The 25,384-nt window shown below is 43.6% G+C and overlaps 2 protein-coding genes and 1 long non-coding RNA gene across 4 annotated transcripts in view; 1 reads left to right on the top strand and 2 right to left on the bottom strand.

The window, feature by feature from the left end:
* Nucleotides 1-2,428, bottom strand: part of INO80D (INO80 complex subunit D) — a 38,528-nt gene extending 36,100 nt beyond the window's left edge. Inside the window, exon 1 of the mRNA XM_075829843.1 lies at nt 1,887-2,428. The gene's annotated coding sequence lies outside the window, so the exon portion shown is untranslated. The remainder of the gene's footprint in view (nt 1-1,886) is intronic.
* On the top strand, nt 2,103-19,280 carry LOC142655546 (uncharacterized). The gene is made up of 3 exons (XR_012849512.1): nt 2,103-2,404; nt 2,907-3,038; nt 19,056-19,280. It is a non-coding gene; the product is annotated as an uncharacterized LOC142655546 (long non-coding RNA).
* The window catches only part of NDUFS1 (NADH:ubiquinone oxidoreductase core subunit S1), a 31,274-nt gene continuing 21,110 nt past the window's right edge, over nt 15,221-25,384 (bottom strand). For both annotated transcript variants that reach the window (XM_075829845.1, XM_075829844.1), the window contains exons 16-19: nt 19,009-19,184; nt 18,138-18,272; nt 17,982-18,054; nt 15,221-15,528 (exon numbers count right to left, since the gene is read on the bottom strand). In XM_075829845.1, the coding sequence (XP_075685960.1) occupies nt 15,437-15,528; nt 17,982-18,054; nt 18,138-18,272; nt 19,009-19,184 (476 nt within the window). In that variant the 3' untranslated portion in view covers nt 15,221-15,436. The remainder of the gene's footprint in view (nt 15,529-17,981; nt 18,055-18,137; nt 18,273-19,008; nt 19,185-25,384) is intronic.

Consider the following 25,384-nt stretch of genomic DNA (forward strand, 5'->3'; position numbering starts at 1 on the left):
GTCAGATGGAGTGGTGTAAAGCCGCTGCCACTGAACTCTGGAGCGATGGAAACGTGTTCTGTGGAGTGACTAATCACTTCTCTATCTGGCGGTCTGATGGATGGGTCTGGGTTTGGTGAATGCCAGGAGACCGTTACCCGCCTGACTGCATTGTGCCAACTGTAATGTTTGGTGGAGGAGGGAAAATAATATGGGTTGTTTTTCAGAGATTGGTCTAGTCCACTTAGTTCCAGCGAAGGGAGGTCTTAAAGAGGTTTTCCCATCTTGGACCCAATAGGTGGTCGGGAGCTACGGAAACAGTGTGGTTCGCCGCGGTTTCCAAAACCCCCATTCACTTCAATGGGAGTTATAGAAACAGCGTAGCTCAGCTGTTTTCGCAACTGCCAACCACCTAAATCAGGACGTGGCCGGGAAGCAGCAGGAGATGGGCAAGGTGGGATGGGGTTTAGGGGGCCCAGTTCGAGGGATAGGTGGGACCCACATCTATCAGACATATATGGCCTATCCTTTCGATAGGTAATAAACGTTCAAGATGGGAAAACCCCTTTAATGTTTGAGCATACCAAGACATTTTGGGCAATTATATTTTTCCAACTTTGTGGGAACAGTTTGGCTCTTTTATGTTCCAGCATGACTGTGCCCCAGTGCACAAAGCAAGGTCCATAAAGACATGGTTGGGGGAGTTTGGTGTGGAAGAACTTGACTGGCCCGCACAGACCCTCGACCTCATCAAACACCTTTGGGATGAATTATAACAGATTGTGAGCCAGACCCTCTCGTCCAGCATCAGTGTCTGACCTCACAAATGCATCTACTAGATGAATAGGCAAAAAAAATCCCACAGACACTCCAAAACCTTGTAGAAATCCTTCCCAGAAGAGTGGAAGCGGGTTAGCTGCAAAGGGGAGACCAACTCTATATTACAGGCTATATAAACCTTTGAAAGTGATTTTTTTTTTTTTTATATATAGTTTATTTTGTTTGGTCTAACGTTATAATTAGTCCTTATTATAAATTCAGTTTACTTTTTTTAGATACAGCTGCTCTGTATTCTCTACAGAGCAGCTATACATAGCGCTAAATCCTGGATCCGTCAGGTCCGCAGGACTGACGGGTTCAGGTAATAGCGAACGATACAGCTGCTCTGTATAGAAAATACAGAGCAGCTGTAAAATGTCCAAAGGTGTGCATAGACTTTAACGCCTATGGATTTAGAATGGGATGTCACAAAAGCTCCTGTAGGAGTAATACATAGGTGTCCTAATGTCTGTGTCCATACTAATACATATACATATATATCACACACACAACACTCACCTGTGCTAATAAACTCTGTACAGCAGGGAACAAGAGGTACTAGTGAGTGACCCGTGTATATTATATAGCACATTACATGTATACCGGACCGTCACACACACCTCATATTATAACACAGCTCGAACCTGCCGAGTGCCGACACCTGAGGCCCGGGGCTCAGTTCTCACGGATCCCGCGCTGCCCGACAGTGCAGTGTGGCCATTAGAACCGACAGCAGGGACCGCAGATTATATATGAGCTAGAGTACAGGCTGCTGCCGGGGACCGGAGACGATGTGTCCCGTCCTCCCGGGGAGGCCTCGTCCGCTGGGCCCGGAACCGGCTATTCTATCATATATAATATACCGGCAATTATCGGACCGCTGCCCGCTACAAGATCACTAACTCCTAGCAAAAACTAAGCGGAGCAATGTGGAAAAACTAGGTAAAATTCCGTATCCACGGCCTAGTGAGGCCTTCAGGATCCCCGGCCTCTCGTACAATCTGTGCCCGCCACTAGTGCGCAGCCAGCCGGCACAATGGCCTCACTGCAGGCCGAGGATCGGATGTGGCCCTGAGTTCTCCACTTACCTTTTCAGGCTGCTTTTTTTTTTCTCTCCTCCTTGCTCCCCCCTTTTCTGTTTGGCTGTCAGATCCCAGGACCTCCCCAGACGGCTGCGATCAGGACCGGGGGCGCTGTGTCTCTTTCTGGATTTCCTCCTTCCAGCCAGGACCCCCTGTAATAACTGTACGATCCGAATTAATTTCTACGGGGGGAAGGAAGGAGGGGGGGGGGGGTGGAGGTCATACAAAAAAATCTAGTAGTAACAGAGCAGGGGGGTCGGTGCCTGGGAAGGGAATCCCTGAATATATTCTCCAGCAGGGAAGGCTGGGCTGCTCCTACTGCAGCTGCTTCATGAGCCTCCTACAGCACTACTACCGGCGCACAGAGGACATGACACCGGGGCTGCTGCTCCCTGCCCTCCAACGACAACTGCTCAACCATCTTGGAGATCTTGTACTTCTAACCCTATATATAATGATGAGGACGATGAAAGGGGCACTGAGGACATCTGTCACCACATGTCACCCCTGCTCTGCCACAACAGGTAACTTCAAACACACATCTGCAGCTCACCCCCTGGATTATGTACCAGTCACCCCCTTCTATCATCACCATCATCATCATCATCATCACCACAGGACTCCGGACACCTGTAAATATTCCCACAAGTATCTCCCTCTTCTGGAGGTCCTTCCCTTTCATGAATAAATTCCCTATATCTCTTGTCTGTCTGCTCCACGTATATTCTACGTTCCTCACTTACTGTGAATGTTATTTATATGTTTGGATGATTTTTGTGGTAAATTTGATGTGAAGACTGTAAACCAGTACAGACATATATGAATTACTGGATTTTTGTTGTTGTTTTTGCAATGAACCTCAAGTTATAACTAAAAATAATGTCATATGTGAGCGACGAGACATTCTGAACAGTCAGTGGTCGTCCTATTCCAGGACCATATATCTCAATGAAGGCTTCAGCAGATCATCGCAGACAAGGCGCTTCTCCGTCTTCTAATCCAGATTCCTTTGTCACTTTCACACAGATGACCGTAAACAGACAAAAAGTATAATGGAAACATCAGCGCCTCTTCCATCTTCTGGACCCACTCCTGGTTTTTGGCTTACAAATACTGATGCAAAATACTGACACGTGAAAGAGGCCTCTGCAAAGAGAGGTGAAGTAGAAGTCCGTCCTTTATACGTTTCCCTTTTTTTTTTTCTCAGACTTTGGCTAAAATAATTCAACTGCATGTGTAAATTCAGCCTTAATCCAGTGTATTTTTGTTAGAAAAGAAAAACATCCTTGAGGTGTCCTTGTTTGTCGCTTCTATTTATCCATTTCCGCTTAGGAAGACTGAGTGACCACTAATATGGTCACCGTTCCAGCTCCCACCAGAGTTGTCACCCAGTTTTTCTGGAGCTACAAATGATAAATCTGCTTAATTCTGCAGTCCTATGTCCCTTGCCACCACGTCACTTCATAAGTGCAGATTTGTGGTTAGGGGTCTGAGATAAGTTTGGTGACAACCCTTCCGGAGCCGGAACGGTTGACATTAGTTGTTGGAATCCAGAGACAGAAGAAACGGATATTGTAATAAAACATGCCTGCATAGAATTTGTAATAACTTTATAAGCTACTCCGATTCACATGAACGTTCACATTTGAGGCTCAGTTAGGGGCCTCCGTCGCAGATCTGGCAGGGTTTGCCAGTTTACCAGAGACAATAGCGCAGCATGCTGTACTATTGTGTCCAGTAGAATCACGGACACAATAGTGTCGTCCCCAACGGAACCCTTTAAAGTCAATGGGTTCCGTTGGCAACCGGCGGTATCTGTCGGACGGAGCAGAACAACGGAACACGCCAACGTTGGTGTCAACCCAGCCTTATATGTGTTTCTAGATTTTAACCCTTTCAGGACCGAGCTCATTTTGGCCTTCAGGACCAGCCCCATTTTTTCAAATTTGACATGTGTCAATTTATGTGGTAATAACTCTGGAATGCTTTTGCCTATCCAAGCGATTCTGAGATTGTTTTCTCGTGACATATTGTACTTTATGTTAGTGGAAAAATTTGGTCAATAAATTCATCGCTTCTTTGTGAAAAACACCAAAATGTAGAGAGACTTTGCAAAAATTATGTTTTTTCTCATTTTAAATGTATCACTACTACACAAAATAGTTACTATTTCACATATTCCATATGTCTACTTTATATTTGCATCGTTTTTTGAACATTATTTTATTTTTCTAGGACGTTACAAGGCTTAGAACTTTAGCAGCAATTTCTCACATTTTCAAGAAAATTTCAAAAGCATATATTTTACAGGGACCAGTTCAGTTCTGAAGCGGCTTTGAGGGCCTTATGTACTAGAAAGTCCCCATAAATCACCCCATATTAAAAACTGCACCCCTCAAAGTATTCAAAACAGCATTCAGAAAGTTTCTTAACCCTTTAGGCGCTTCACAGGAATTAAAGCAATGTAGAGGGGAAATTGACAACTTTTTTATTTTTTTGCTGAAATTCATTTGTAATACATTTTCTTCTGTAACACAGAAGCTTTTACTAGAGAAATGCAACTCAATAATTATTGCCCAGATTCTGCAGTTTTTAGGAATATCCCACATGTGGCCCTAGTGTGGTAATGGACCGAAACACCGGCCTCAGAAGCAAAGGAGCACCTAGTGGATTTTGGGGCCTCCTTTTTTTAGAACATATTTTAGGCACCATGTCGGGTTTGAAGAGGTCTTGTAGTGCCAAAACAGTGGAAATCCCCCAAAAGTGACACGGTTTTGGAAACTACACACCTCAAGGAATTTATCTAGGGGCATAGTTTGCATCTTGACCCCACAGGTCTTTTGCTATATTTAATGGAGTTTGTCTGTGAAAGTGAAAATCGACTTTTTTTCTGAAAAAATATAAAAATAAATATTTGCAAGGAATAAAGAATAAAAAGCACCCCAAAACGTGTAAAGCTACTTCTCCCAATTACGCCAATACCCCATATGAGGTACTAAACTGCTGTTTGGATCCACAGCAGAGCTCAGAAGGGAAGGAGCGCCATTTGGATTTTGAAGCGCAGATTTTGCTTGATTGGTTTTCAGTGCCATGTCGCGTTTGCAACGCCCTGGAGGGAGCAAAACAGTGGAAACCCCCCAAAAGTGACCCCATTTTGAAGACTACACCCCGCAAGGAATTTTTGGAGGGGTATAGTTAGCATTTTGACCCCACAGTTTTTTTGCTGAATTTAGTGGAATTAGAAAATCGACTTTTTTCAGAAAAAAAATAGAAATCTTTAATTTTTACAATGAATAAAGGAGAAAAATCACCCCAAAATTTGTAAAGCAATCTGTCCTGATTACAGCAATACGCCATATGTGGTAATAAACTGCTGTTTGGACCCACGGCAAGACTCAGAAGTAAGAACAATATTTCGATTTTGGAGCTCAAATTTAGCTGGAATGGTTTTCGGGTGTCATGTCGCATTTGCAAAGCCCCTGAGGTATCAAAACAGTGGAAACCTCCCAAAAGTCCCTTTAGGGGACTGGAACGAGCGATCATTAGGTCGCTGGTACAATACACTGCAATATTAATGTATTGCAGTATAATATCATTTTTACAGTCCCCTGTAACAGCGCGATCGCCGTTCCTGTCCGTTAGTCCCGGGTGTCAGCTGTAATACACAGCTGACACCTGCAGAATATGGAGAGGGCGCAGCACATGAGCCTGCTCCATATATAACCTCACGCACCACCACATGCTATTAAGTCGTGGTGTGCGAAGGCGTTAATGCGCAGCGGATGGTGCAAATTGAAAATTCAATTTTTCCACTGATATGCCATTATAATGCACAATATATTGTGCCCAGTTTGTGCCACTGAAGACAAATACCTCATACAATGTTGAGCGGGTTCTCCCGGATATAAAATATCATATATGTGGACGCAAGCTGGTGTTTGGGCACACTGTGGGGCTCAGAAGGGAGGGAGAGCCATTTGGCTTTTGGAGCGCAGACTTTGCTTGGTAACTGTTCTGTTTGGGGTTTTGCTGGTATTTCAGTTTATGATGTGGGGGTATGTGTAAACTGGGCAGAGTACATCAGGGCATAATAAGAGGGTATAATAATGGGGTAAATAAATAATAATCCACAGATATGTGGCCGATGTCGCACTGATAAATGGTGCCCGATCTTATCCGCTTTTGGACACTGCACAATTTCTGTCGTTATATTCTGGGAGCCAGACGTTTTTGGTTTTTTTCTCCACCGGAGCTGTGTGATGGCTTATTTGTTGCGGAACAATCTGTAGTTTTCATTGGTACCATTTTAGGGTACATGTGATTTTTTTTTTTTATCACTCTTTATTAGATTTTTTTGGCAAGCAAAGTAACAAAGAAACAAATTCTGACAATGTTTTTTTTTTTTTTAGTGTTCACCGTGCGCTATAAATGACATTTTACTTTATTCTGCGGGTCGATACGATTACGGCGATACCATATGTATATAGTTTTTTTTATGTTTTGTGGCGTTTGCGCAATAAAATCCCTTTTCAATAAAAATATTTATTTTTTGTGTCAACATATTCTGTGAGCCATAACTTAACATAACATAAGCTGTGTAAGGCCTCATGCACACGACCGTAAAAACTCCCGTTATTACGGGTCGTAATTACGACCCGTAATAACGGGCTCATAGACTTCTATTGGCCACGGGTACCTTCCCGTTTTCTTACGGGAAGGTGCCCGTGCCGTTGAAAAAGATAGAACATGTCCTATTTCAGGCTGTAATAACGGCACGGGCAGCCCATAGAAGTCTATGGAGCTCCCGTAATGACTGGAGGCTACATGTGTGCACCCGTCATTACGGCAGCGTTGCTAGGCGACGTCAGTAAATAGTCACTGTCCAGGGTGCTGAAAGAGTTAACTGATCGGCAGTAACTGTTTCAGCACCCTGGACAGTGAATTCCGATCAGAATATAGAGCAACCTGTAAAAAAAAGACGTTCATACTTACCGAGAACTTCCTGCTTCCTCCAGTCCGGTCTCCCAGCCGTTGCCTTGGTGACGCGTCCTTCTCGACATCCCTGGATGACGTTTCAGCCCATTTGACTGCTGCAGCCAATCACAGGCGAATCACATTCTGCAGCGGTCACATGGACTGCCGCGTCATCCAGGGATGTCGGGCTGGATGTCAAGAGAGGGACACGTCACCAAGGCAACGGTCGGGTAAGTATGAATTTCTTTTACTTTTACCTCGGAAAGGGCTGCCCCTTCTCTCCTGCACTGAGAGAGAAGGGGCTGCCGATTAGTGCAGTGCAATTTTGCATCGAAAACGTGCCCGTAAATACGGGTGGAATACTGGTGATTCCGGAACAGTGTCCGTAAATACTGGTGCAAAACGGGTCGAATACGTGTGACACCGGACCCGTATTTACGCCAGTATTTACGGGTGGGAAAAAAATACGGTCGTGTGCATGAGGCCTAAGGGCTTGTTTTTTCCGGGACGGGTTGTAGTTTTTATTGGTAATATTATGGGGTACATGCGACTTTTTGATCACCTTTTTATTCTATATTTTGGGAGGGTTGATGACCAAAAAATAGTGATTCTGACATTGTTTTTTAATAATTTTTTTTGCGGTGTTCACCGTGCGGGAAAAATAATATTATAGTTTTATAGTTTGGGTCGTTATGACCGCGGTGATACCAAATAAAAGACTTATAGAAAAAAGGATTTTTTGTAACTTATAAAACACTTATATACACTTTTATAAAACATTTTTATAACTTTTTTTTTTTTTTTAACTTTTTACTTGAAGACCTGCAGCACTGATAGCTGCTATAATACATTACACTACCTAGGTAGTGTAACGTATTATAAACGGTCAGTGTGACGCTGGGAGTCACACTGACAGGAAGCTTATGAGGATCGGCCTCCGGCTGGTTCTCATAGGCTGCCGTGTATGGCAGACCCGGGGGCTGTTGTATGGCCTCCGGTTTTGCCTTATAACCGACTGCAGCACCCGCAATCGGTCCCCGGGAAAGTTTGTTGTAGCAACAAACTTTCCAGTTCGTTGCTACAACAAACTTTCCCTGCGATCACATGACAGTGACCTGAACCAATTAGGTCCCGATCATGTCTCCGGGACCAGAGGCAGGGGATAACAGCGCGATCCAGGTGTCAGCGCTACCCTGAGACACCCGGATCGCGCTTTTAACACCTACCGTGAATTCACGTTGGCGCTGCACAGAGCCCAGCAAGCACCGACGTGAATTTACTGTGGGCGGTCGGGAAGCGGTTAAGTAAGGGTATATTCACTCGTGGCAAATTTGTTTCAGAAACATCTTTGTCTCATTCATTTGAATGGGGGTGGCAGAAATCCATGCACATTTAGGGTATGTTCACATGGCTTATTTTCGGCCGAAAAATCGTCAGCAGTATGCCTCCAAACATCTGCCCATTGATTGTAATGGGAAAACGGCGTTCTGTTGGGCCGTTTTGAAAAACGGCTGAGAAAAATAAGTGCATGTCACTTCTTGAGCCATTTTCATTGACTATTGAAAAACAGGTCCAAAAACGCAACTTTGATTAAAAAACTTCTGAAGATCAGGAGCGGTTTTCCCTTGAAAACTGCTCCGTATTTTGAGACATTTTTTTATTTTGTGCACATGCCCTGTTCACACGGAGTATTTTGACAAGCTTTTTGGCGCGGAAACTGCTCCGCAAAACTCGTCAACAACCGGCCGAAAATGCCTCCCATTGATTTCAATGGGAGGCGGGGGCGGTTTTCTCCCGCGAGCGGGAAAACCGCCTCGCAGGAGAAAAAAGGGACATGCCCTATCTTCGTGCGGTTATGCCTCTGACCTCCCATTGACATCAATGGGAGGCAGAGAAAGCGTATTTCGCAGTTTTTTGTCCATAGCACTCAAAGGGCGCAAGCGAAAAACGCAGTGAAAATCGCAGCAAACGCCGTGCAGGAAGGTCGAAATCTGCCTCAAAATCCCAAACGAAATTTTGAGGCAGAATTTTCCTCTTGCAAAAAAACTCAGTGTGAACACAGCCTATGGCCGGATTCACACGAGCGTGTGCATTTTGCATGCGCAAAAACTGCAGCGTTTTGCGCACGCAAAAGGTCCATAACAGCTCCGTGTGTCATCCCCGTATGATGCGTGGCTGCCTGATTTTCGCGCAGCCGCCATCATTATGACACTGTATGTTTGTAAACAGAAAAGCACGTCAGCATAATACAGTAGCAGCAGAGTGGATGAGATTTGTACAAATCCCATCCACGCTGCATGGAAAAAGTTCAGAAATTCACCTGCAGTGCAGTTTTTTTATCTGCATGTCAATTTCTGTTGGTGGAATCGTTGGTTTTCCCCATTGGTAAAGCCTGCAACAAATATCAGATGTTGCGTTTTTTGCAGTGAAAAGCTGCGACTCCATCACAAAGATCGCAACTTAGAAAAAAGAAAATCTCATACTTTGGCCTTATTCACACGAACGTGTGCATATTGTGCACGCAAAAAAAGTGCCTGTTTGCGCGCGTAGCAGTTCCGTGTGGCATCAGTGAATGGTGCGTGCCTGTGTAATTTTCACGCATATGCCATGCTTATGACACTCTGTTTTTATGTCTACAAACATAAAAGCAGGAGGTGCTTTTATTTTTTCATTCATTTATTTTACAACTGTAGCGCGAATCATGCGCAGCACACGGAAGTGCTTCCGTGTGCGATTTTCGCACACCCATTGACTTCAATGGATGCGTGCTGCATGAAAAACGGCCAAGTATAGGACACACGCTGCGTGAAAATCACGGACAGTCTGAACGTCCCCATTGCCTAACATAGGTCCGTGTGACGCGCGTATCACAGACGTAAAATACGTTCGTGTGAATAAGGCCTTACCTTGATCTCTCTGCTCGTGTCCAGGCCAGCCTCCAGGGATGACGTTTCATCCCATGTGACTGCTGCAGCCATTTACCAGAGCTGCAGTATGTCAAAGGAATGCGTCGCCATGGCTGCGGGCACGGGCTTTTTTTTTTTTTTTACCTGACATTCCGGACAGAAAACTGCACCACAATTTGGTGTGGTTTACGGCCGCAATTCTTTGCGGCGTCCAGGGCGGGTATGCGGTGTGCATTTACGTAGCGTATCTGCCCTGTGTGAACATAGTCTAATAGTTGAACAATCCTCCAAACTCCTGATCTGAGGGCAAGATAGAAGCAGGATGCAAAACCGTGTCCCCTCCTGGCCAAAAGGCATCGCCAGACCACTGAGACTGCTTGACATGAGAGGTGTGGGGACGCTGCAATGGTGATACAGCTCATGCTTCCGGTCACAATTAAAGCGTACCTTCAATTACATTAAAAAATAAACTATTATAGTGCAGGATTTTGCAAAATAATTTTTCTTATCTAAGGATACGTTCACACGGCCTATGGTCAAGCTGAAAAACAAGAAAAAACATTCCCTATATCCAAGCGTTTTGAGGTGTTTTTTTTAAGTCAATGGGAAATATCAGTTTGTAAAATGCTTCAAGAAGTGACATCACTTTTTTTATTTTTATTTTTTACACAGAGCGTTTTTTAAATTCAGCAATGTAAAAATACGTCTCATATGAACTACTGTGTATTTCCCATTGAAATCACTGGGAAGCGGTTTGCAGGCATATATAAAGTATTTTGGCGCGCAATAGGAGCGTTTTGAGCTCCGAGATACGCCTGAAAATAAGCAGTGTGAACATGGCCTAACTTGTTAAGCAGATTCTGCTTTTAATTAGAAGCATGGAACAGCCGCGGTCCGTGCTACTAATAAGGGCTTATTCAGACGAACGGGCTATACGTCCGTGCAATGCGTGTGATTTTCACGCGCGTCGCACGGACCTATATTAGTCTATGGGGCCGTGCAGACAGTTGCGTGAATTTTATGCAGCGTGAGTCCGCTGCGAAAAAGTCAAGACATGTCCGTTCTTTGGGCTTATCGCGCATCACGCACCCATTGAAGTTAATGGGTGCGTGAAAATCATGCGCACCACACGGAAGCACTTCCGTGGGACGAGCGTGATTCGCGCAATAGCTGTCAAACTATGAATGTAAACAGAAAAGCACCACGTGCTTTCTGTTTACAAACATCCAAACGGAGTGTCAATGATGGAGTCTCAATGACGCATCATACGCGGCTGACACACAGAGCTGTTAAGTGCCTTTTGCGTGCGCAAAACGCACACGCTCGTGTAAACCCGGCCTAACTTGCTGTCTCCTAGACTCCCGTCTCCAGTACGAGGGCCAGGACTGTTACATTACATCCTACGGTGCTGGCTCCTTTTACTGGAGATAGGAGCCAAAGCAAGACGCTCTGTCTCCTACTGCACAGTTATGTGCCACGCTCCGAGCTGCAATTTAGAAGCCGAATCTGCTTAACACGTTAAGATTATAAAAGTGCCGTATCTCCTACATAATGTGATCGGTGCTGTAATTGAGAGAACAGCAGTGGTTTTTATTTTGAAAAACGATCATTTTTTAGCAAATTATGAGCAATTTTAGATTCATGCTAATTAGTTTCTTAATAGACAACTGGACGTTTTTTACCTTTTGACCAAGAGGGGGTTGTAAAGAGAAGTGTATGACGCTGACCAATCAGCTTCATACACTTCTCTTCATTCCAGCCCAGCTCGTTTCACTGCACAGCGTGATCTCGCGAGATCACGCTGTGATGGGACTTCCTCCCACAGGCCTTTCATCGGAGCGATGGAAGAGTCAACAGACATTGCCTCCAGCCGTGCCAGGACATTTATCCGAATCTGCAGCGGCTGGAGGCGATGTCTATTCAGTCTTCCATGGCTCCGATGAAGAACCTGTGGGAGGAAGTCCCGTCACAGTGTGATACACTTCTCTTTACAACACCAACTTCGTAAAAAGTTAAAAAACGCCCAGTTGGTCATTAAGAACTAATTAGCATAAATCTAAAATTGTTCATAACTTGCTCAAAAATGATAATTTTTCAAAATAAAAACCACTGTTATCTACATTACAGCGCCGATCAGATCATGTAGGATTTAGGGCACTTATAATGTGGTGACAGAGCCTCTTTAAAGAGACTCTGTCACCACATTATATATTTTACAGGATGTGATCGGCGCTGTAATGTAGATTACAGCAGTGTTTTTTATTTCTAAATATGACCTATATTTGCTTTATGCTAATGAGTTTCTCAATGGACAACTGGGTGTGTTTTACTATATGGCCAAGTGGGCGTTCTGGAGGGAAGTGTATGACGCTGACCAATCAGCGTCATACACTTCTCTCCATTCATTTACACAGCACATAGCGATATAGCTATATCGCTATGTGCAGCCACAAACACACTAAGGGCCTGTTCACATCACCGTTCGCTTTCCGTTCCAGGGTTCCGTTGGAGGTTTCCGTCGGGTGAACCCCGCAACGGAAAGTGAAACCACAGCTTCCATTTCAGTCACCATTGATATCAATGGTGACAGAAACATCGCTAATGGTTTCCGTTCGTCATCGTTCCGGCAGGTTTCCGTTTTAACGACGGAATCAATAACGGAGTCGACTGTGCTATTGATTCCGTCGGAAAACCGGAAACCTGCCGGAACGGTGACGAACGGAAACCATTAGCGATGTTTCCGTCACCATTGAGATCAATGGTGACTGAAATGGAAGCTGTGCTTTCACTTTCCGTTGCGGGGTTCACCCGACGGTAACCTCCGACGGAACCCCGGAACGGAAAGCGAACGGTGATGTGAATAGGCCCTAACACGTTACTGCAGTGTCAGGACAATGATTATACATTCCCTCCAGCCAGGACGTGATGTGTATTCAGAATCCTGACACTTCTGTAGCGTCTGTGTGAGACTACAGCCCAGTACAGCGAGATCTCGCTGTAAATGACAGTTTACAGCGTAATCTCGCGAGACTACGCCTGCTATGCTGTAAATCACAGAGAAGTGCAGAGAAGTGGTCCGGATTCTGAATACACATCACGTCCTGGCTGGAGGTAATGTATATTCATTATCAGGACACTGTAGTAATGTTAGTGTTTGTGTATGTGGCTGCACATAGCGATATAGCTAGATCGCTATGTGCAGAGTAAATGAATGGAGAGAAGAAATGTATGACGCCGATTGGTCACTGATTGGTCAGCGTCATACACTCCTCTGTACAACGCACACTTGGTCATATAGTAAAACACGCCCAGATGTCCATTGAGAAACTCATTAGCATAAATCTAATATAGGTCATAACTCCGTCAAAAATTATCGTTTTTCTAAATAAAAAACACTGCTGTAATCTACATTACAGCGCCGATCACATCATGCACAAGATAGGCCACTTATACTGTGGTGACAGAGCCTCTTTAAGAAAACATCCGTCTTCTTGCGATTATCCCATCCTTACCTTTTCTCAGAGAAAGTGCAAAGTTTAAATCCCAATTCCACTAATAGACAAATCAAGGGTAGGAGCAGCACTGTGATTCCTTGCCTGTTAAGGCTGGTGCTCAGCTTTCAAACAGGGAGTGACCTCTCCCTGCACAAACATGTATCCAAAAAGAGAGATAGAAGCAGCACTCAAAAAAACTCTGGTTTATTCATCCAGCATCCACTGCAACGTTTCACCTTCTCTATGAAGGTGAAACGTTGCAGTGGATGCTGGATGAATAAACCAGAGTTTTTTTTGAGTGCTGCTTCTATCTCTCTTTTTTGGATCCCAATTCCACTAATGGTGTAGTGCAAGAAAAAGATATCTTGCCAACCATAAATGAAGAAAAGAGCTTCATAAAAGTATTAACCATCGTCATGCTAATTATAGACAAAGCAGTTGTGTACTGAACAGTCTTCTTCTGACTTCTCCAAACATGCAGATCAGGTGAATGGAAACACGGTTTTGATTTATTTATTTATTTGGCAAGCAGCTGCCAAACATACAGTGCCGCTTATCTTCCAGCAAGACAAAAGACTGGCGGGGTGAAAGTCCAACATTGGGGAACAGTCAGGGCTGTCCTTCTACATATTCAATGCATTTTACTAGGTGCACGCGAACATCGTGTATAATTAGGATTTAGCCTTGCACAACCCCAAATACTAATCTACAGCATGGAAAAAAAGAGGATAGTAGGGTTGTAGTCAAACGCGGCAGATTTGTTGCCCAAATTTCTGTGACGGAAAGTCAGTTCCATTCATCTGAATGGAACTTGCAGAAATCCATGCGCTTGTTGCAGAAACAATGGAACTGATTTTCAGTCTCTGCAACAAAATCTGCCGCGTGGAACTGCACCCCAAGGCCCTTGTTCACACCGTGCAGACTTGCTGCAGATTTAACATGTATTTTCTTAAGCTAAAACCAGAATTGGATCCAGAATTGGATCCTTTATGGACTTCCTTTATAGATTTCTTCTGTTTAAGTTCCGTTCCTGGTTTTGGCTTAAAAACATAAATGCAAAATGTGCATCTAATCTGCACGGTGAGAACAAGGCCTAAGGCCGGGTTCCCACGTAGTGTAAACGCTGTGTAATTTCCGCAACAGAATTCTGTGCAGAAATTCCACAGCATCTACAGTAGCAGCAAAGTGGATGAGATTAGATCTCACGCCCTCGGTGCGGAAAAGAAACGCAGCGTCAACTTTAATAAATTGACCTGGGGTGCAGAATTTAATTCCGCAGCATGTCAATTAATGCTGCGTTTTCTGTTGCAGGTTTTCTCCATTGCATTCAATGGGGATGCAAAACCCGCAACGGAAAGTCATGTGTTGCGACTTTTGCGGCATAATCGCAAAAATCGCATATCAGGAGAAAAAAAAAAAAAAGCACTTACCCAGAACTCTCTCCTACTTCCTGCAGTCTGGCCTCCTGGGATGACATTTCATCCCATGTGACCGCTGCAGCGACACATGGCCTGCAATGTCATCTTAGGAGGGCGGTCTACGCGCAGAAGAGAATTTTTTTTTTTTTTTTAATGAACTTTTTTCCGCAGATATACTGCGGGTTCCAGGTCGGATACACTGCATGATTTTTTTATACAGCGTGTCTGACCCGGCCTAAGGATAAGTTTACACACAGCGTAAACACTGCAGAATTTCCGTCCAGATTTCCTGTGAGCAGTTTCGTAAGATAGATTGACATGCTGCGGATTGTAAATCCATACAGTAAGTCAATTTCTGCATGTCTTTTGTGGCTGCTTTTCTGCAGCGTGTGAATGAGATTTGTTTGAATCTCTTCCACTTGGCTGCTACTGTAAAGGCTGCGAAATTTCCATACAGAAAATCCAGAGGGAAATTCACGCTACATGGAAACTTACCCAACATCAGCAATGCTGATGGCTGGAGAACAGAAGTTAAACACACCAGCAAACCTAATAAACCATTTAATAAGATTACAAGTAGTTTGTACACACGATTTTAGATGGCGTGCCGTAATATAGACGTTGCTTCAAAACAAGCACAGATGCAAAGCCAAAATCCTAAATTGCTCGGACATTGGTCCTACAAAGAGCAAGTAGATGGCTTCATTTCCTGATAAATCAGTAGTGAGCGGAACGCAGGTCTTAGTGTTTTGCTGGAAAACCGTTTAGCAGATAGATGGTTCTTCTATCGCTTGTGCTCCTTCAGTCACAGCTTTTACACACTTGGCCATAGTCTGTGATGCACGGGTTATTGGATCTGCAGAACGAGAAGAATAGCAAACAATGAAGATTAAACAAAAGCTGAACAGGACTGCAAAGAACGGACATCCCTCCCAAATAACTAGAATCAGCAGCTCTTCAGGGCCAGGCACCGTTTACCTCCATTTAGCATATATTCACTTATTGCCTTTTTTTTTTCTTATTCAATGTAATTTTTGCTGCTTTTTCAATGATCAAAAAAATAATTTTCAGTATTGTAAGGGATTTGGTTTGTAAAGATTGTATAATAATTTATACTTCTTTGCGTAATCATGTAGTGCAACTCCAAAATACTTTATATTTGTGTTCACCATCATCTGCCATTGGATCAAGGTTAGAACTACAGAAATAGTTAGTTAATGGGGGCATTTTAAGGGGGGGCGGCGTTTACCATGTTCTTGTTTTTAATTATATGGGGTTTTTATTATTATAATAATAAAGTGCCCTTTAAAAGAACAGAAAATACCTTTTTTAAGGGGTTTTCCCATGAGAAACATTTATGACATATCCACAGGATATGTCATAAATGTCAGATAGATGCGGGTCCCACCTCTGGGACCCGCACCTACCTCCAGAACGGGGCCCCCTAAACCCCGTTCTGCCGCTGTGTTGCGGCTGAACCAGGTGTATTCCAACCATGAAAAAGGTTATAGGGTTGGGAGTTCCGAAAACAGCGTAGCTTTGCTGAACTACGCTGTTTCTGTAAGTCCCCTAAAACTAAATGGTAGTTAAGGAAAAAGCATAGCTCGCATGTTGCGCTGCTTCCGTAACTGCCATTCACTACTATGGAGTTCCAGAAACAGTGCAGCTCAGCGAGCTATGCTGTTTTTGGAACTCCCGACCATATAACCAGGAAGTAGCCGGTGGGCGGGGGCAGAAAAAGGCAGAACAGCGTTTAGGGGGAGACGTTCTAGAGATAGGTGCGTATCCCAGAGGTGGGACCCCCATCTCTCATCGGAATACCCCTTTTACTGCATAGTGTTCCACTAGGACTGCCATAGTAACCCCAGTTACAAAGAATATCTGCCCTGGCATAGGGACAATTCTCACGGTTTAGCTTGCGCTGGGTCTAGTAATCAAACATAAAAGGTATTGTTCAGGTTTTTTTATGCATTTTATTTAAGCCAAGACCAGGCGTGAATTAAAAGAGTAGAATTAAAAATTGTCCTTTATATTTTCTCTCCCTTTGTGATCCACATCTGGGTTTGGCTTAGAATTATTTATTTTTTTATCAAAACCTGTGTGAATACACCCTAAGAGAACAGAGAAAGCAGCACTTCCACTTAGGGTTGTCACGATACCAGAATTTGGACTTCGATACGGATACTTTGTCTAGTATTGCGATCCTCTATACCAAAACAATACTTTGCTAACAATATAAAAAAAAAAAAAAAAAGTTCTTCCATTTTTTTGATGTGAGGCACATTGTATTATGAATTTTGAACCTCCATGTGCCTCACATTAATAGCAATTGACCCCATCATGATAGTCATAATGGACAACATTGAGTTAATGTGTGAGGTACATGATGGGGTTAATTACTATTAGCGTGTGCCTCACATTAATAAGTGAAAGAAAGCGGATTTTTTTTTTACAGCGTACACACCATAAATGACGCTATAAACTTGTTGTGCAGGTTATTACAGTAGGAACGATACATAAAATATACACATATTCGGTGAGTATTCTATTTTTAACCTTTAATGTACTGCCATATATTTATATGCCAGTACATTAGCCTGTGTACTGATCATACACAGTTGTTAGGACATACCAAAGTATGCCCTAACAGAAAATATGGGCAGACAGATCTAGGGTTCCTTGAATGGATCTTGGGCTGCCTGTCCATATATGGTATGTCCCTTGATCGCACCACAGGAATTCCCTGTGACGTGATCAAAGGGGCATCCCCCCTTCTCATTTTCCCCTTGAATGTTGCGGTCAGCTCTGATCGTGGCATTCAAGGGAATAGCAGCGGCGATCATGGTTTTCTCTGATCTCCACCGTTCGTGCGGGGCTGCGGCTGTGTATTACAGCCATTGCCCTGCTCCTGATAGCGCATGCGCGCACACACTAGTTGTGCCCACGTGGTCAGCATGATGTGATACTGCACGAATGAGCGCCCGCCATGAGCTCTGTCTTCAGCGCCGATGCCACCGCTCATTAGTGCAGAACCCGGCCAAATCATATCATGCTACTGACTAAATTCATGCGTTACAATACTAAGCTGTGCGGCCGCACAGCTTAGTATCAAAATACATGAATTAATGATATTGAACCGTTTGAGGGTGCACAGCATCGAAACAGTATCGGTATTTCAATGCATCGTGCAACCCTAGTATAACTATGTGTTTACTTACCGGTTACACTAGCTTATTTAGTTAGAACTAGATTTGCACCCCACAGGACAGTCAAGTTTTAACCATACAAACCTCTTAATGTATTTCTTACCGGTCATATAGAAATCTTTAATTGACAGCTGAGGAGCAACCAATGGTTCAGAAAGGAGCGGATGGTTAGCAAGCTGAAAGAGCAAAAATCACATTACTAGAGCGATCGGGAGCATTCCTAGAAATCTTTACAGCTAGTGGTTTATTCTGCAAGTACCTGTGAGAGCTCCGCTGCCTGTTTGAAATAATTTGCTTCTTCCACATCATCATATCGCACCAAGTTTGGAGACACTTCATGTAGCCTATTCCTTACAGCATCGTGGTTGTCATATGGGAGTGTTACACCTGCTAACTGTTAGAAGGGGAAATAAGGGACACTTGGTTTCTAGGTTTTTTCATATAAGAAAATGTAAAAAATGCATGTACAAAACGACGCATGAAAAAGTGCCATAATAAACAAAAACAAAAAAACACGTGCTAGTTGCAGAAAAAGAAAGTGTGTGTAAAGGAGGCTTTAATAATCCTTAGCAAGATAAAGCAGTACAATTAGAAAGCTAAACATTTGACCAATAAAAAAACACACAAATATTAAAGGCTACACGGCAAGTTTGGCCACAACACAGGTGCACGACCAAAGATCCGCGTGTCGCGCTGCCTTCACTGCAGGTAATGAAAGTCAATGTGGTCACTTTGCAACCCTCAAGTTGCCGCAACCCCACAGTTGCAAGAAATCCAAACCCACTAAATTTCTTGCGACGGTTGTGGCAACTCGCTGGTCACAAAATGACAATTTGCACTTAAGATTACTGCGATGTACGCAGTGCGACACAAATCTTTGGACATGCAACGTGTGTCATGGCCAAAGTCGTCGTGTAGCCCTAGCCTAAATGGAGTCAAAGAAAACAACAATGTATGTCCAAGACAAAACAGAACGTTGAATAGTTTATAATAATGTGGGCACGGGCACAATGCAGGATTCTCCCTATATTTGGCCTGCGTTCAGGAATTGTCTGATAAAACATTGGAAAGGCATTTTTACACTGAATACGCGCTTGTCTGAAAGTGAAACCTTGATATAATTAGAATACCTCTGACAAGGCACGAATGATTTTCCAGTCTTCTCTTGCCATTCCAGGTGGACTCACTGCAAGAAACGTGCTCTGTGCTCGGCCTTCTGTGTTGACGTAGGTTGCAGACTTCTCTGTATAAGCAGCACCTGGAAATATCACATCAGCCATACAAGCTCCTACATCTCCATGATGACCTGAATAAAACACAATATAATGTAAAATTACTAAAACCAACCAGTGCAAAACAGGTCATATGTAAGAGTGGAATATTAAAGGCTATGTACACCTTGGCATTACTTTTTTTTTTTCCATTGCATTTTAAGTATTTTGCTAAATAAAATACATTTGTAATTGGTTTTAATTAAAAATTCCCTACCATTCTTCTGTGCTAGTGGTCTAATACTGCATATGGCAAGGTCCTCTTTTTTTTCTTGCTCTAGATCAGTCAGTCGGCTTCTTGACGGCTCCCTTAGAAACCCCTCCTCTTCTCGTGTGAACGAGCATTCTCTCTTCAATCCGCACATGCAGAAGTCCCTCTAGCGGTTGGGACCACTGCGCATGCCCATGAGTTTACGTCAATATTTATACGTACTAAGCACAACTTTCTTCTGCTTCCTGAAGACTAATGTGCATGCCCAACGTTCCTTCCCTGTTGCAGATAGCTGGGCATGCGTAGTAGAACCCGTCCCTAATTTCAACCTCTCTTGATCTGCTGCGCCCGGCAAGTGCTCTTTACTTCTAGCACTGGCCAGACACAGTGCAAGTCTTCCCTGCCCCATCCACTGTCTTTTTCTGTAGGCAGTCCTCTTTCCCTCCTCACCCTGGCCCGTATTTGCCAATAGGCTCGGGGAACCCAGCTTGCTCCTGACGTCACTGTCCATATATGGACAGTGATGTCAGAACTTTCCCTGGACCGGAGTCCCGTGGCAGAGCCTCTATTAGCGCACTGCCCCGGGATTCCTACTCTAGGGTATGCCCCTGACATCACTGTCCTTATATGAACAGTGACATTAGGGGCTACTCCCGGAGAGGAATCCCCGGCCAGAGCGTCGACGGCGCTCTGGCTGGAGATTCCACTCCTACATAGGGATGTTACGATACCAGAATTTGGACTTCGATAGCGATACTTTGTGTAGTATTGCGATTTCGATATTAAAACGATACTTTGCCAACAGTAATAAACATTTTTAAAAACAGTTCTTCCATTTTCTGATGTGAGGCACGTGGTGTGATGATGAATTTAACCTCCATGTGCCTCACATTAATAGTAATTAACCCCATTATGTTTCTCAGTCATAATGGGTTAATGTGTAAGGTACATGATGGGGTTAATTACTATTAATGTGAAGCACATGGAGGTTAAATTCATCGCACCTCGTGCCTCACATTAAGTGAAATGTTTTTTTGATTTTTTTTACAGTGTACACACCATAAATGACGCAAAAAAATTGTTGTGCAGGTTATTACGGCCGCGCAAATACAGAAAATATGTATATTTTATGTATTGAGACTTATTTTAATGTTTCGCTGGTTAGTGTCATTAGGGATATATACTTGGAAGTAACGATGCCTCTATATTTTATTGTAAGATGCACCCTGCCTCTGTTAGATACACAGTGCAGGCTGCCGTAATGTCATTGCTTAATTCAAGTGCAGATGCAGTAACATTGCCACTATAAACTCTGTGACTAGCTGGAAACACAAGGCTTATGTATAACTAAGCTCATTGTTTGCTTCAACCGGTTATTACTGCTGATTTGTTGATGCTTGGTGTTTTCGATTTTTCTTTTTTTAGATTTATAAATATTTATTTTGATATTTTATAGTTTTTGTTCCTCCAAATAATGCAGCAGTAATCCGGATGTGAGCTTAAATACCCCCTGGGGTTATCAGCGGTTTAGCCCGAGTACAATAATACTGAGATGTAGCAGACAGAGAACTTGTTCTAACGGCATCTACCAGGCTAAATTATCATACCAACGGGGTGATAACCCCAGGGGGTATTTAAACTCACATCCGGATTACTGCTGCATTATTTGGAGGAACAAAAACTATAAAATATCAAAATAAATATTTATAAATATAAAAAAAGAAAAATCAGCAGTAATAACCGGTTGAAGCAAACAATGAGCTTAGTTATACATAAGCCTTGTGTTTCCAGCTAGTCACAGAGTTTATAGTGGCAATGTTACTGCATCTGCACTTGAATTAAGCAATGACATTACGGCAGCCTGCACTGTGTATCTAACAGAGGCAGGGTGCATCTTACAATAAAATATAGAGGCATCGTTACTTCCAAGTATATATCCCTAATGACACAAACCAGCGAAATCTAATACTAGGGAAAACAAATTAGATATCTCAATACTCAGTGAACAATTATTTTAATGTTTATTGTAAAAATAAAAAAAAACGTGTATGTGTTTTTTTTAAATTTAATATTACTTTAAAAGTTAAAAAATAAAGTAAAAACATAATGTACTGGCATATATCAGATATATGCCAGTACATTAGCCTTTGTACGTATAGTACACAGGCAGTTGTTAGGACATACCCAAGTATGCCCTCACAGGAAATATGGGCAGACAGCCCTGGAGTCCTTCAAAGGACTCTGGGCTGTCTGGCCATATATGGCATGGCCCTCGATCGCGTCACAGGAATTCCCTGTGACGCGATCCAGGGGCATCCCCCCTCCTCACTTTCCCCTGAATGCTGCAGTCAGATGTGATCGCAGCATTCAGGGGAATAGCGGTGGATATGAGAGGTTTCTCTGATCTCCGCCGTTATAGAGCGGGACTGCGGCTGTGTAATACAGTCATTGCCCCGCTCCTGACATTAAGTGCACGCGGGGTCAGCATGAGGTGATGCGGCCGGCGCTGCACTAATGAGCGCAGGCACTGGAGACAGAACATAGGGGTGTTTTGCAGTGCGCCCGCCATGTTCTGTCTTCAGTGCCGCTGCTCATTAATGCAGCGCTGGCCACGTCGCATCATCCTGACGTCGCGCACTTGTCAGGACTCAGGATCAGGGCAATGGCTGTATTACACAGCCGTAGGCCCGCTCTCATACATTCATGTGTTACTATACTTAGCTGTGAGGGCGCACAGCTTAGTATCGAAATACATGAAATAACGGTATTGAACCATTTGAGGGTGAACAGTATCAAAACAGTATCGAAGTTTCGATGCATCCCTACTTCTACAGAGAGTCTCAATGGCGCTATCTACAGGGGGCAGTGCGTGGGTCTGGTTATTCAAAACAACCTCAGAGGGGGAGCTGCGCTCGTGCATGAATAATCCAAACAGGCAGAGAAGAGAACATGTGACCAGTGCTAGGGAACACCCCCTAAAGAAGAAGTTCGAATGGAGGAAAGCTTGCAAACCACTTATGAGGGTTGCTGAAAGCATAAGAAGGAGAGATCGATGCAAACAAACAGATAAGTGCATCATTTTTTACTACAGGGGCTTAGTTAAGTGAATATAGTTTTTCCAGACACGAAGGTTTCCATAGCCTTTAACCCCTTCCCGCCGGATCACGTATATATACGTCATTAAAATCGGTGGCTTACCGCATTTTCACGTAAATATACGTCATGGAGATGAAGCTGGCTCAGGAGCTGAGCCAGCGACATCACCACCGGGTGACAGCTGTATGTTACAGCTGGCACCCTAAGGTATCGGCCAGGACCGGAGCTAGCCTCCGATCGGACCGATTAACCCCTCACATGCTGCGTTCAATAGAGATCGCAGCATGTGAGGAGTTTATAGCCACCGGCACCCCAGCAACGTGATCGCTGGGTTGCCGGTGGCTGCAAAGGCGATCGGAGGGCTAATGCTTACCTCCCGATCAGCCTGTAACGGAATCCTCTTATGCCCCGTCGTCGGCGGGGCCCAGGAGGCTTCCGGTAACATCGGCAAGATGGCGCCGGCTCAGCTTCCGGCTCAGAAGCTGAGCCGGCGTCATCAGCAGTGGGTGTCCGCTGTATGTTACAGCGGACACCCCGATCTATCGCCAGGAACCGGAGCTAGCTCCGATTCCTGGCATTAACCCCTTCGATGCAGCGATCCATTGTGATCGCTGCATCCTAGAGGTTTGTAGAAAATCGGCAGCCTTGCCATGCGATGGCAAGGCTGGCGACTGCTACCATGGCAACAGGAGCCCTAACAATGGACTCCTGTCTGCCATTACGTAAGCTGATTAGGCCCCGCCCAGAGGCGGAGCCTGATCGGCTTGCTGTCAGTGAACAACTGACAGTTCCAATACATTGCACTACATAGGTAGTGCAATGTATTAGAACATCAAACAAATAGTTGGACATTCAAGTCCCCTAGTGGGACTAAAGAAAAGTGTAAAAAAAAGTGTAAAAAAAGTAAAAATAAAAGTTGGAAAACATACAATAAAAGTTTCAAATAATAACACAAAACACAATCGCCCTTTTTCCCTTATAAGTCATTTATTATTGAAAAAAATAATAAAGCCATACATATTTGGTATCGCAGCGACCGTAACGACCTGAACTATAAAATTATTATGTTATTTATCCAGCGCAGTGAACGCCGTAAAAAAAAAACTCAAAAACACTGCCATAATTACTGTTTTTTTGGTCACTGTCTTCCAAAAATTGAAATAAAAAGTGATCAAAAAGTCGCATGTATCCAAAAATGGTACCGATAAAATCTATACCTCGTCTCGCAAAAAAAAACAAGCCCTCACACAGCTCCATCGATGAGAAAATGTAAAAGTTATGGCTCTCACAACTTGGCGACAGAAAAAATACATTCTCTTTCCAAAAGTAATTTTATTGTGCAAAAAGTTATAAAAAAGTTCTATAAATTTGGTATCGCCGGAATCGTACTGACCCGCAGAATAAAGGTAACATGTAGTTTATAACGTACGGTGAACGGTGTATATAAAAAAAAAAGTGGCACAAGCTGGGCATGACATTTGACACTGAATTGGCATATCTAGGGAAACTATTTAATTTGTACCTTCCGCAGCGCAATCATTTATGGAAAAGATACGTGGGGTGAAAATGCTCACTACACCTCTTAATAAATGCCTTGAGGGGTGCAGTTTCCAAAATGGGGTCACTTCTCAGGGGTTTCTTTTATTATTTCACATCAAAGCCTCTGCAATTGTGAACCAATACTTTATAAGTCGCCAAATTAGGCCTCAATTTTACATGGTACTCTTTCACTCCTGAGCCCTGTCGAATGTCCAGGCAAAAGATTAGGGCCACATGTAGGGTGATTCTAAAACAGGGAAACACCGCATAATAATTGAGAGCTGTCTTGTTATGGTGGCACAAGCTGGGCACCACATATTGGCGTATCTAAGGAAAAATTCCCATTTTCATTCTCCCACATCGTGTGCACACGAATTTCTGCAAAACACCTGTGGGGTTAACATGCTCACTACACCCCTAGGTGAATACCTTGAGGGTGTTGTTTCCAAAATGGGGTCACTTCTGGGGGGGATCCACTGTTTTGGTCCCACATGGACTTTGCAAATGCAACATAGCGACCAGAAACCAAATGCAGCAAAATCTGTACACCAAAAGCAAATGGCGCTCCTTCCCTTCTGAGCCCTGCCGTGTGCCCAAACAGCATTTTACGACCACGTGTGGGGTATTGCCGTACTCCAGAGAAGTTGCTTTACAAGCGTTGGGGTTCTTTTTTTCCTTTATTTGTTGAGAAAATTAAAAATTTGGAGCTAAAGCTACGTCTTATTGAAGAAAAAGGATTTTTTTTATTTTCACTGCCCAATTCTAATAAAATCTATGAAACACCTGTGGGGGCAAAATGCTCACTACACCCCTAGATGGATTCCTCAAGGGGTGTAGTTTTCTCAATGGAGTCACTTTTTTGGTGTTTTCACTGTTTTGGTCCCTCAGGGGCTTTGCAAATGCGACATGGCCGCCGCAAACCATTCCTGCTAAATTTGAGCTCCAAAAGCCAAATGGCGCTCTTTCCCTTCTAAGCTCCGCCGTGTGTCCAAACATCCGTTTATTACCACATGTGAGGTATTGTTTTACTCGGGAGAAATTGCTTTACAAATGTTGTGGTGCTTTTTCTCCTTTAGTCCTCGTGGAAATTAGAAAAAATTAGCTAAACCTACATAATCTTTGAAAGAATGACGATTTTTATTTTCACGGCCTACTTCCAATAATTTCTGCAAAAAACCTGCGGGGTCAAAATGCTCACTATACCCCTAGATAATTTCCTCAAGGGGTGTAGTTTCCAAAATGGGGTCACTTTTGGTGGATTTCCACTGTTTTGGCACCGAAAGAGCCCTTGAAACCTGACATGGAGCCTAAAATATTTTCTAATAAAAAGGAGGCCCAAAATCCATTGGGTGCTCCTTTGCTTCTGAGGCCGGTGCTTCAGTCCATTAC

This window comes from Rhinoderma darwinii, chromosome 6, assembly GCF_050947455.1.
Source record: "Rhinoderma darwinii isolate aRhiDar2 chromosome 6, aRhiDar2.hap1, whole genome shotgun sequence".
Lineage (NCBI taxonomy): Eukaryota > Metazoa > Chordata > Amphibia > Anura > Rhinodermatidae > Rhinoderma > Rhinoderma darwinii.